The sequence below is a fragment of the Dysidea avara genome, chromosome 5, assembly GCF_963678975.1.
Source record: "Dysidea avara chromosome 5, odDysAvar1.4, whole genome shotgun sequence".
NCBI classification, from domain to species: domain Eukaryota; kingdom Metazoa; phylum Porifera; class Demospongiae; order Dictyoceratida; family Dysideidae; genus Dysidea; species Dysidea avara.
In genome coordinates this window covers 7764653-7778174 of record NC_089276.1, presented here as the reverse complement: position 1 = coordinate 7778174, position 13522 = coordinate 7764653, and the positions used below count along the sequence as shown (strand labels likewise).

Genomic DNA, 13522 nt, shown 5'->3' with positions numbered 1-13522 from the left:
TCATCAAAATCTTCAATTTTGTCTATAAATTAAATTCAGTGGTCCTACTCTTACTGGTTAGGTTGACTGGTCATCCAGCACACAGGCTATTAGCCTAGACTGGCTTGGTTTATTGGTTGTACTGGCCAGAATTGGGTAACTAATCACTCAAATTGAGGCTGCAAATAGGCCTGGCAGTTCTATAACTACCTGATAGAGAACCTTATATGGGAGTATCAAAGCAAAAAAAAAGGTTCTATAAAAGCCATACAGAATGCAACTGTTCTACATTGGGCAGTTATAGAACACTTTGACAGACCCAACAGTTCTATATCAGGTAGTTATAGAACTGCCAGGCCTATTTACAGGCTAATAGCCTGCTTTGAGTAATTATCACTCATTCTGGCCAGTACAACCAATCAACCAAGTCAGTATAGGCTAATACCCTATACTGCATTGGCTGACCAGTCCACCCAACCAGTATAGAGTACAACCACTTGTGTAGACATACTCGAAGATTTCGATGATGGTTGCTTGTGGTCAGCAGCAGTGAACGTTCTTACTACATTCTTACTACATTCTGTTCACATACTGGGTGCACCATGCCTTAAAAAATTGAAGTATGCATACTGATTCTAGGCGGGCTTCACACACAACATATTGATACTTTGCATACCAAACCAAAAGAAATAGACAAACAGGAGGACTAAAGTAGGTATATGATACTTGCAGCCGAAAGGTTCGTGTCAGGCCAAAGTGACATCTAAACATAGGAATTAGCCATTATTGAGTGTCGCTTGTCAGAAGGCATTACTTAGTTAGTTACAGCTGTTGGTCAGTAGAAAATCCTGACAGGTTTAGCATATAATTATTTCTTTGTACTATATATAATGTACAATTTACAAATTACAACAATTCCTTACTTGGACACATGTCAGGATGTACACATATTCCATCCTCTAGTACATGTCCATTACTACAGAAACATCCACTCTCACAAGTTGAATTTCTACAATCTCTGACAACTCCGAAGTCATCACAACTGAAATTCCGACTACACGTCTGATATTCCAAGCCAGGTAAACACTCTACAATTAAATAATGATTGCAGAGGTAATTAATTGATTCATAATAATATTTTATTGTTTAATTTTAATTTAGCATGCCAAAACTACTTGCTTTAAAAACATACACTTTTGTATACAGCATACCATTCCTGGTCTCATTTGTTCATATTGTTTGTGTCATTGTATGTTATATGCAAGTCATGTCATATGGTAGACTAGTGAAATACTTATATTATGTTAAAGCATTGCTGTGAGTGCTATAATTATAGATAACAAAGCATGAGGCACCAAGATGCTAAAAAAACCTGAGTGCTTTATTAGCATCAAGGCCATATGCTTGGGGGTTGGGTGGCATATGAGCAAATGGGCTGGGTTCACACTTAGCCACCTTATGGGAGGTGGGTAGGGAACCTTGCATGTTTTCAAATCTTGTGAAGAAAACTACCCCCAACTAATCAGTGCATGCAAAACACAACTGAATCAACTGAGCTTTTCAGCAATGATTCGCACTGCACTGGATGGGTGAATCATTATAGATATAAAAGTTTGCTCGTCTGTAGTATCAAGTTGAAAGCTTGTCGTATGTTGGTGAGCTTAGGTGTTTAAAGTGGCAAACATCACATGAATTATGGTGAGGATTGCAAAACTGTTGCTACACTCACAGTGTTAGTTGCGCTAGCTTGTTTATTCATGGCGTGCAATTTTACTTTCTTGGCCATACAACTCACTACTGTGAGTCTGGATTTTTGATAAGTGGTGGTAAATACACATTACATACCTCTGCCACATGTAGCACTGGTACCACTGAACATCCCATCACTCTGACAGGTCCTCATGACATTACCAACCCGTACTTCATACCCAGTGTCACACATTGTAGTACAAGTGTCTTCATAAGAAAGAACTCCATCATCTCCCAGTGAACAGTTGATCATTCCATTCATAGGATTAGAGGGCATAGAACAAGGAACTGCAGGAAAATGATTTGAATTAATTACACAGTGTAAATTAAACATGCACAGTTTACCTCTATTACACATAGCCTCAGTTCCACTAAACATTCCATCACTTTGACAAGTCCTCATGGCATCACCAGTTAGCATATACCCAGTGTCACATGTAGCATTACAAGTGTCTTCATAAGAAAGAACTCCATCATCTCCCAGTGAACAATTGACCATTCCATTCATGGGATTAGTGGGCATTGGACAAATAACTACATGAAAATATCTTCACTATAATTTACTAAGTAAAATCTTTACATGATACACACCTCTTCCACATGTAGCACTAGTACCATTAAATATTCCATCACTCTCACAGGTTATCATGTCATCACCAGCCTGTATCTCATATCCAGTGTTACAAAATGTATCACAAATGTCTTCATAAGAAAGAACGCCATCATCTCCCAGCGAACAATTGATCATTCCATTCATAGGATTAGGGGGCATTTGACAAGTAACTGCATACAAGAAAATGACTCAATTAAAGTGTAATACATTATATTTTACCTCTGTTGCACATAACTTCAGTGCCAGTCCATGTACCGTTGCCCTGACAGGTCCTAGTGGCACTACCAGTTGGAATATAACCAGTGTCACATGTGTAATCACAAGTCTCTCCATCATAAGCAACACTGTCACCTCCAAATGAACAAGTTCGCAATCCATTGGAGGGGTTGGTGAGGTCTGGACAGGCAACTGGAAAGAAAAAACTAAATAACAAATATACAAAATTGCTGAATAATATTCTTAAATGGCTTACTGAGGTTACTAATTAGTTGATAACCTGTAATCTTGCCTGTGGTTGTTTGCTGCAATAATCAAATAAAAATTGGCAAAGCTAAAACAATCACCTTGCTGCTAGCTTGCTTTCCAGTACAAGACAGGTGTCATTTATCTTCTAGGGAGGATGGGGGTAGTTGCTAATGTAATTGCTGCTACTAAACTTGAGTGGGTAAAGCTTGAGGCTAGAAAGTACAGTTTTCCTCATCTTTCTTCATCTATTTTGTTCAAAAATTTCTAACATAGTTAGAACAAATCCACTATAGTATCTAATTTAGAACTCATCTGTTCAACTACTCACAATTAACTATAATACCTTGGCTAGTGATCTTGGTAATTAATTTGTGTACACCCACATAGTCAAGGTATCTCTAAATTGACAAAGTTTCTCTAAATTTCATAGAAACCTTGTCAGCATATTCTATTACATGGACAATAGCAGGGACCTGAACCTCTTCAGGTTTGTTCCGTCAAAGCTAAGCAACACCTATGAAGTGTATGCATAATGTAAACCTTGTCAATTGTTTGCAAGGCCAACTTGACCCAGCCTGGTCTCCACCACATGGTCAGGGGTGCTACCATTAGCCGCCCGATCCCCACGCAGTAGGCCTGTTATGCATAGCTGATGCACTAATACACTTTTGGTAGCCTTTCATACATACAGATCAACCCAACAACAGTATGAACACATTACCACCACTATTTCATTCCTTAAATGACGGTGAATGAAATGGTGTTAGAAACATAGCCATAGCAATTGAGCTACTTTGTAAAGCAACACTGAAAACCACTAAACAATCACAAGAAAAGTTGCACACTTTTCAAAAATGCTTCAAAGTCGTTTTCTGGTAATCTGTTCGAATAATTGTCGGTTTCAATGAACTTAGCATCAAATTCTGCATCTGCATGGTGATCCATAATATCACATGGTGTGGTTGCATAATCAACATGATGATCAAGGATATTCTAATAAAGCACCAGTGCAATTGCATGAATAAAACACTTTGTAAGTTTGTAACAGTAATAATCAAGATAGAAACAAAATGTAGATGTCCATACCAAGAGCAAAGTAAACCAAGTGAGTTTTTCAAGGTTAAAGGATAAGGAATGTGTATTTGCTTAATAATGCAGTTTTTAATGCATGGAAGTAGAAACATATGTGGCATAAAAAGGGTTAATAAAAATTAAAATAGCCAACTGTCATATCAGAGTATTTGACTGCTCTATTGGAGTATTTTGATCTTTTTGTTGGTCCATCATTTGCTGATCTATTTCACCATCCTTGTTTGGGATGCCATACTATTTTTCTCTCAGTTTGGTTGCTTTGGCATAGATATTATTCTTAGATCAACTTGTTTATGTAACTGGATGCTGTACAACTTGACTTGTTATGTAACTGAATGCTCTACAGGGTGACTTGCTACATAGTTGAACATTCCTTATGGTGGCCTGTTATCTAGAGCTGCATGAGCATTGCTTTAAATACTAATGATTGTGGGTTCTAAACTCATGGACATCAGAAATACTTTGTTTTGACCTGCATGTGCCCAAGCATCATTGTCATTTAACATACGTACATAGTAAATTTTGCTTTATCCAGTGATACCAAAGGGATTATATGAAGCACTCAACCAATCACAGAATAAATAAAAATTATGATAATAAATTGTGCTCATGGTTTAATTCGCAAGGGATTTGTAATTTAGCTGAACGGAAACTTTTTCTGTATTTGCCAAAATCTGTCTCCAATACTTCGTTGTTAACCCATTCACCAAATTACTTGTATCCCAATATTATTTTAGTGACAAAAATCATGAAAACATAATCTCTGCCACCTAATACCAAATAAACACCAAAATTCCTTACTTGGACATGTGTCGGGATATACACAGATTCCATCCATTAGTACAGATCCATTACTACAGAAACATCCACTCTCACAAGTTCTTCTACAATCTCTGACAAATCCAAAGTCATTACAACTGATGTTCAAACCACACATCTGATATTCCATGTCATCTGAACAGACTGAAACCAGCAAACAGTTACACTCATAAATTCATCTGGTTGTTGTTCGTATTTTAATACCTTATATAGTTTGCAATAAAAAAACTATGTTGTAGGCATCTAACTGCCACTGATTCTTGTTTACAAATGGCCAAAGTGTATATTTAATTATTGCATTGTGATCAGAACTTTTACTATGTACCAACTGTGACTTTTAGAACAATGCTCAAACACACAATGATGCACACTCCAGTTGAATACTTTACTGTACTTTATCAAGCCACGCAAACCTAACAATATATTTTTCTTACAAAAAGGACAGTCAAATGTACACAAGGTTTACAGATATACCATTCAATTTTATCAAAAAGATCTACTTACATTAACAGACATTATACTAGGGCTGGGCCGTATCTCAGTATTATAGTAATACCACGATTCCAATGAAATATCTTCTGTGAAATGATCACAATATTGATATCACTGCGGTTTTCACAAAATTGATAATAAGTATCTGTGTAAGCTCTTTTGAGGCACAAACAAACATGTGATGTTGTTAAAGACAAGTGCCTAGTATTACAAGTCCAAAATTATTGCAAAACATCGAGATACCCTAATAGAACAGTCAACCACTCTAACATAATATGTATCATAATAGTTGGGTTGTTAAGTGCATGCGCTTATAATTTTTGGAGAAAACTTTTGTAAAAATGTTAGGCACATATGCCTAATTAATAATTGTGGTGTGTTAACACGGAATCACTATGTCATAATATAGTCACCACACCAGTGTATAAGGATATTTGACTCCATTTCTCAGAGTGAATTCCTTCATGATGAACAAGAAAATCAAAATCCAGTAGGCTGATTTACTGCATACATAGTGAAGGGAGATCTCAAGGGAGACATAAGCACTCGAAGGGGACATTAATTTTTCTAGTACTTCCAGCTTTTCTTCCTGTGTGCAGCTTTGTCGTGTGTTGAGCTTATCAGCCATGGTTAATATGACATACGAAGAAATGTGTATGCGCTTAATAAATGATATACGCTTAATAGATACATGCGCTTAACAACCCGACCCTATGATTTTTCTACACGATATACCAAGTGCTAAAATTCTAACACTGCCCAGCCCTAGTCATTGCTACGATCAAGGTTTATTTGCTTTATGTGCTTTGCACACATAAGCGTGGAACCCAAAACAAACTTATGTAGTTGAATATTCTACAGGGTGACTTGCTACATAGTTGAACAATCCTCACTTGACTTTTGTTATTTAGCTGAGCATTGCTTTATATAGTAGTGGGTTCTAATTATAGTCTTGGACAAAAGAAATACTTTGCTTTGACCCTGCATGTGTGCATAAGCATACTCAAGCATCATTGTCTGTCAACATGATTTAAAGTATCATACAGTACGATAGTACTGTTATCATACCATATAGTAGGGACCACAAAGGAGTAGGTGTGGCCCACAAAGTAACATCACCCAAAAACCAGCTTCAATTTTTGCTGGCGCAGTATTGGTGAGGTAAAACTAAGCCCAAACAAGCTTTCAGATTGACCCAAAACACTTTCAACAAGTTGCTACAGATTTAAAAAATACATTATTAATGGAATTTTCTACTGATTGACTGCCTGACTGACTGATGCCTTCAGACAAGCATAACTCAATAACGGCTAACGCTACGGGCTTGATTATTTCACTGTTCGACGTTGCTTTGGACCGAGAGGTGCCTTTTGGTGTACTGCAGTACGTACAATGCATTCTTCATAGACTTACCAGTGTCTTTCTTTGTGTCCCATTCATCGTTGCTGACAGCAAAGGTGTCAATTTGGTGGTAGCACGAACAGAAATCGTCTGTACTTTTCATAGTGGCTATTTTGATTGCAGAAGTGCTTTTTGAACAGTTCTTGATTTGTACTGTTGTGTAACGGGTCGAACATATCCAGCAATGAAGCATAATGATTACTTCAACTTTTCAGGTGACAACTGATATAACTGGGGCGTGCGGCACCATTTCTTTCTTTCTTTGCAGTGTCTATTTGTCCAGCAGTCACATGAATAAAAAAACTTAGAAAAAAAAGGTCCTTAAACGAAAAGAAAAACCCCAAGATCCCTGACCTGGAATTGAACCTGACACCTCCAGTGTGTGAGCTCAGGGTTGTAACCACTGTGCTACATGGCTCCCACCTACCCACCTCTTTTAGTTTCTACCTTATATATGTCATTCAAGAAGAAACCTATGTAAGAAGAATACCCAGTGAAGAAGAAACCAAGGCTGAACCCAACCCTGACCTAATGCTAACCTAACGTTTTCCTGTTAAGCATAATGATGGCTTTCACTGTCTGTATGAAGGTGAATTTTTGGGTGAGATTGAGGTGAGCTAGCTAGGGTTGGCCCGGCTTTGCCAGGACACTTGCTTCACTCGCTCCAACCCTAGCTCACCTTGAACTCACCCAAAAACTTACCTTCATACAACTAGTGTGTTTGATACTCGAGTTATGGGTGACACTGCCAGATGAATAGTGAAAAAAATTGTGTCTGGCTGCTGGACGAAGAGACACTGCATTCTTTCAGTATGCGTGGATTGCAGAGGTGCTTTTCGAACAGTTCTTGATTCGAAATGCTGTGTAATGGGTTGAACATAGCTGACAACGAAGCATAGTGGATACTTCACTTTTCAGACAATAATTGATATAGCTGGGGCATGTGACTTCATTTCACATGCGGTATGCATGGGTTCACCAGTCATAATAATTATTTACAAAAAAAGTTAATAAACAAGTACACAAAAATTGGAATTTTCAACTAGAGTAGGGACCACAGCACATTGATAAAAAGTACTGAAACAAGCTGGAGTAGTGCATGATATTAAATTGCAGTAAAACAATAAGAAGTGTTATATCCCTATTGTGCATTTCCATTAATTATGGTATCTTGAGCACAGTAGGGATATAACACTTGTTATTGTTTTATAGAGTTGCACCGATAATCGGATTGGTTATCGGAAAACCCGATTATCGGCACTAAATTAGCACATCGGTATCGGATTAAATTGTACTGTATGAGCCGATACAGTATATGCACACGTGATTTACGCACGCCCGGATACATTGTAATTTGCTATTGTTCTCGAATGTTCTGTGAAAATGGCGACCAGCGAGAGAACAACGTCTGTTATATGGAAATTCTTTTCCGTCGCTGAGGATAGCAAGTTTGCCGTGTGTGGCAAATGCCAGGTGTGTGTTGCAAGGGGTGGCACCACAACGAAGTCGTTCACTACCAGTAATCTCGTGCAACATTTGCAAACTAATCATCCAGAAGTCTACAAAGAGTATTCGGAAAAAAAGGCAAACCAAGAGCCTAAACAGCCGAAAGAAACAAGAAAAAGATCACTACACCGACAACTTTCCTTAACGGAAACTCAAGAGCTAACGAAAGTTTGGCATATCAATGATCACAAAGCTCAACGTGTTCACCGTAAAATTGGCGAAATGATCGCTGTCGATTGTCAACCACTCTCAGTAGTGGAAGATGTTAGATTTAAGCAAGTCTTAAGAACACTTGAACCCCGCTATCAGTGTCCTAGCAGGAAATACTATACAGAAACCGTCATACCAAAAATCTACAAAGGTATGAAAGCTGAGGTTCTGAAGCTCATTAACAATGGTGACAGTGCTGATGCTACTCAATGTCGTGCTAATGAACTCATGGATAGAAACTATGTAAGTTTCACTACAGATGCCTGGAGTTCCAGCGTTAATGACACCGCATTGCTCAGTTTGACAGCACATTGGATTAATAGTGATTTTAAGAGAAATTCTGTCATTTTGAATGCACGCTGCCTAACAGAGTCCCACACAGGTGAATACATTGCTGCACAAATTCACAGCATGTTGAAGGAATGGGACATACTTCCAGAAAGAGTTCATGTGGTTGTCACTGATAACGCAAGTAACATGACAAAAGCCATGCGTGATGCATCACTCCCACAGTTTGGATGCTTTGCCTATTCTTTGCAGCTTGCGATTAATAATAGCTTACTATCTCAGAGAGCAGTCAGTGACATGATTGCTGTATGCAAGAGCATTGTAGGACATTTTCATAGGTCCTCGAATGCTGCACATAATCTTAAAAGGATCCAAGAAAGCCTGGACATTCCACAACACAAACTAAAGCAAGACATCGCAACACGGTGGAATTCAACATTTTATATGTTACAGTCAATACAGGAGCAATAGATGGTTCTAGCAGCTTATGCTGCTGAAAATAGTGGTGTCCACCAACTTTCATCGAACCAGCTAGATGTTTTGAGAAAGTGCATTGAAATTTTGAGTCCTATTGAAGAGATTACCAGATCTATTTCTGCAGACCTTGCGTCAATCTCTGTTATCATTCCATACGTAAGAATTTTGACGAAGACACTAGAAAAAAACACTGATGATGTTGGAATCCGTGGAATGAAGACTGAACTACTACACTCATTAAAATCACGTTTCACTGGTATTGAGGAAAACAAACTTCTATGTTTGGCCACTATTCTAGACCCCCATTTTAAACAGAAATTTTTTTCGGGCAACATCATTAAGGCAACAATCAAGGAAATGCTTTTGGATGAAATGTATTTGCTTAGTGATGGTTCAAACAACACTACTGATTCTGAAGTTGAAGGACCAAGTGGATCAAAAAGACTTTGTCCTCTGAAAAGTACTATTCTTTTGGATGTCTTTACTGAAATTGTAGATGACAGTAGTGAGGACCATTCTGCAACTACCAATGAAGTGGACAGATATTTAAGTGTGCCCATAATTGACTTCAAAACAGGCGACCCTTATTTGTGGTGGCCGCAGCACACTCAAGAGTTCCCAATTCTTTCTAAATTAGCTCGTCGTTATTTGGCTGCACCTGCTACTTCGGTGCCATCAGAGCGCCTCTTTTCAGCTGCTGGAGAGCTACATGATGAAAGAAGGAATAGAATTTCACCAGAATTATCACAGGAACTTTTGTTTATTCAAAACAATTTTGTTTTAGTGGGGACAAACTATCCATTCTAAATGTTTTGTTAGTAAACTAAATATTGTATGCTTTTTCAGTTTTGTTGGTGACATATTATTTTATTACTACAGTAAATATAGTTATGATATATCGGATCGGCTAGTGACATCGGCACTAAAAGATTCTCATTTATCGGTTATCGGAACATCGGCTAATATCTTACATCGGTGCAACTCTATTGTTTTACTGTTATTTAATATTGTGCGCTACTCCAGCTTGTTTCAGTACTTTTTATCGATGTGCTATGGTCCCTACTCTAGTTGAAAATTCCAAATTTTTTTTGTGTACTTGTAATAGTACGTTAAGCTTTACCTAGTGTTACCAAAGTGGTAATATTAAATAATCTTAGGCACTACAGTGGAACCTCAGTTATCCAAACTTCTTGGGACTGGGGTGGTCCATAAGTCTGAAAACTCCATATCTTTGAAACCCTTTATAAGTAACCTTAAAATAAAACTTAAAAAAAAAATTTCAGTATTATCAACTGCTCTAATAGAACAGTCACTAGTCTAATAGAGCACATATTTCCGTAGTTCGGTTAACCAACAATCCGGATAAGTGGGATCCAAGGTTCCACTGTATTACTTTTCAATCAGATAATGAACATAATCTCTGTCACTTAATACAAGTAAACAGTATACAGTACTAAAATCCCTTACTCGGACATGTGTCAGGATGTACACAGACTCCATCCTTTAGTACATATCCATTACCACAGAAACATCCACTCTCACAAGTTGAATTTCTACAATCTCTGACAACTCCAAAGTCATTACAGCTAATGTTCCGACCACACATCTGATATTTCAAGCCATCCGAACAGACTGAAATCAGTGAACAATTACAGAGTAAATGCTTTGAATATTAAAAATTTGGTTATATCATTTACAATAAACAAAAGACCATAATGTAGTACAACCAGGCACCACTCATTCTTGCTTACCAATGGCCAAAGCTTATATAATTACTAGCTATTTAAAAAATCAAAAATTTCAAAAGAAAGTAGGGGTTGATATAAATATACATGCTACAAAAAGTAAGGAAGCAAGTTTAAAAATGTTACAACTGAAATGAGAAATGATCCAGCAGTAAAAAGTAAGGAAACAAGATTAGACGACTACTAGTAAAATGAGATACACTTTAATGCCTACTTTTGGCTAGCGTCTTGAAATGAGACCATCAAATTAGCAATTTTAGCAAGTAGTTGTCTAATCTTGTTTCCTTACATTTTACTGCTGGATCATTTCTCATTTTAGCTGTAACAATTTTAAACTTGTTTCCTTACTTTTTGTAGCATGTATATTTATATCAACCCCTACTTTTTTTTTGAAATTTTTAATTTTTTAAATAGCTAGTTTGTTTACTTTTTCTCTAGCTAGCTAGCTATATTATACTCTTTTTGTTTTCCACATAGTATAAATATCACTTGAAGCAGCTCTTTTACCTTCATATGCAATAAGCGCCTCTAAATATAATTATCGTTTTGTCTTTTACCATATGCAAGGAAATTTTGACGTAAGAAAAATTTGACAAAATCACACTGCAGCAGATTTGACGAAAAAAATATTGACAAAAATCAAGAAATTGTAGACAAAACCTGTACTTTTAAAGGCGCTTATAAACATTTGATGAATTTAAATTTGATGAATTAAATTGATTTGTCAAATTTCTCTGATGTCAAAATTTCCTTGCATACGGTACAGCTATTACAGCAACTGTTTAAGGCTTCAGCTGCATTTATACCTAAATGTTGATGATTTTACTGTAAAACATCACTGGAGAGTCTACCATTATAAGAGTGGAACCCTCGCTTTTAGAAGTTTGGATCCCGAGGTGGATCTGCCCCTCAAAGACATTATTAGCTAGCTACCTCACAAAAAAAGCTAAACTGGTAATTAAGACTATATAAAATGACTACCCAGCGTTAATAAATCCTAGTGGGTACTACACCTGTTCACCCTCATCTTACTCACACATACTGTATAGCCTAAATATTTTGAGGGCAAATATTTCGAAGTTGAGCAATGTTCCTAAAAATAAAAATTTCGCGGGTTTGCAAACACTCTCAAAATGTATATGGAGGTCAAAATATTTCAAGGGTAAAATTTTCACTGATAACACCCAAAACCGTGAAATCAGCGAAAAGTTTCCCCCTCGAAATATTTAGGCTATATGGTATTCACACTTTGTTAAAATCACGTGTTTGGGTTGTGGTGCACGCCACAACTATTAAGCACCGAAACTTTTAATTATCCTTTGAGAAGAACAAAGAAGTGAATAAATGATGAAAGCAAACAGCATGGCGCAGTGGACAGAACGTAATCGGAACAACACCGCTGTCATTACCTTGGCTGTCTGAAATTTCTGGAGCCATACACCTGGGTCTTACAGCAGGCAGGCAGGCAGACGAAATGTAGGTGAATTTCAAAATTTTTAAAAACTCACTGTACATTAAAAAATTCGACTTTTCGCTTTGTTTACCCAAGGTACAGCATCATTATATCAGTACTAATACATTCCAGGTGGTTTTTTCAGGCAAAACGTATTGCAAGACTGTTTTTTAAGGTGCGAAAATCCACAAAACCATATGATTTCTTACCAACTCCTACTATACAGTACTATCATACTGTATGATATTTAATTATTACATAATTTGTTATTATATTGGTTTAGTGTGAGTTTTGAGATGGTACGTTTGGTTTTTAAAAAGCCCTTTGGTTTATGGCGATATTAACAATGTCACGTATATAATGAGCAATCACCTCAGCCCTTTGCATGCCATACGAAGCAGCAATAAATATTGTGTGGTAACTCCTGTTGTAAGCTTAGTGTTCTTCAGCACGTTACAAATGAACCATTTGTATAATATATTTTAGCAGCGCTTACTGTAAATTGTGTCCGCCCTCCTCTGGCTAACAATGGATTTTAACATCAATATACTCAAGGTTTGCAGATATACCTCTTGCAATTTTATTAAAAGATCTAATGAGAAACTTACATTACCAGACATTACTGTAGTCAAGATTTCGTTGCTTTGTGTATTTATTTCGTTGCTTTGTGTACTTTGCACATAATATGTATACTTGGACAGATTGATTGTAGACACAAAGAAAACAACAATAAAAAGATGTTATGAGATAATTATTTATGAAAACACTCATACTCCTTATTCAAAACACATTCATTTGATTAACCCACTGACTTCCAGATGTTAGCCTTGTAGAACATGAAAACTGCGTTCTTAGTTTAGGACTAGTGATCTCCCATGCTTAAGTACATTTTATTGTAATGAACTAATCTAATTAGCAATGACTACAACACGGTAATTATACATATGCTCAAAGGAAGGTGCCATAAAAAATCAATGTAAAAACTGGTTAGCTACAGTTGTACGTACATTACAGAAGTCTGAAACCTTAGTGGGACATACCATATTTTATTGGTGAATAAATGATGTTAGTATAAGGAACAATATGGAGCTACTATGCAAATGAAACTATATACAATCTGAGAGTGACTACTGTGAACTCGTGGAGCAGCAGTCCTGCATCATGTATATGGATTCAGAAGTGACTGGCTTCCATATTTCAGTACTTTTCTCCTCTTAACAACACGCTTTTAAC

General features: G+C 36.9%; 4 protein-coding genes across 4 annotated transcripts in view; 2 read left to right on the top strand and 2 right to left on the bottom strand.

Annotated features, from left to right (window-relative positions):
* LOC136254964 (uncharacterized) overlaps positions 1-4847 on the bottom strand; it is a 63708-nt gene extending 58861 nt beyond the window's left edge. Inside the window, exons 1-6 of the mRNA XM_066047683.1 lie at positions 4700-4847; positions 2561-2749; positions 2320-2511; positions 2074-2262; positions 1825-2016; positions 903-1067 (exon numbers count right to left, since the gene is read on the bottom strand). Of these exons, the coding sequence (XP_065903755.1) occupies positions 903-1067; positions 1825-2016; positions 2074-2262; positions 2320-2511; positions 2561-2749; positions 4700-4847 (1075 nt within the window). The remainder of the gene's footprint in view (positions 1-902; positions 1068-1824; positions 2017-2073; positions 2263-2319; positions 2512-2560; positions 2750-4699) is intronic.
* Positions 4848-7993: 3146 nt separating this feature from the next.
* LOC136254963 (zinc finger BED domain-containing protein 4-like) lies at positions 7994-9085 on the top strand. Its single transcript, XM_066047682.1, has one exon. It carries the CDS (start codon positions 7994-7996, stop codon positions 9083-9085), a length of 1092 nt encoding a protein of 363 aa, XP_065903754.1.
* Positions 9086-9898, top strand: LOC136254961 (E3 SUMO-protein ligase ZBED1-like). Its single transcript, XM_066047681.1, has one exon. It carries the CDS (start codon positions 9086-9088, stop codon positions 9896-9898), a length of 813 nt encoding a protein of 270 aa, XP_065903753.1.
* Positions 9899-10544: 646 nt separating this feature from the next.
* LOC136254960 (sushi, von Willebrand factor type A, EGF and pentraxin domain-containing protein 1-like) overlaps positions 10545-13522 on the bottom strand; it is a 73072-nt gene continuing 70094 nt past the window's right edge. The window contains exon 31 of the mRNA XM_066047680.1: positions 10545-10723. Within this exon, the coding sequence (XP_065903752.1) occupies positions 10545-10723 (179 nt within the window). The remainder of the gene's footprint in view (positions 10724-13522) is intronic.

Bases quoted from the DNA above. Each gene is read 5' to 3' on its own strand.
- LOC136254963 (XM_066047682.1), top strand. From the start codon at position 7,994: ATGGCGACCAGCGAGAGAACAACGTCTGTTATATGGAAATTCTTTTCC.
- LOC136254961 (XM_066047681.1), top strand. From the start codon at position 9,086: ATGGTTCTAGCAGCTTATGCTGCTGAAAATAGTGGTGTCCACCAACTT.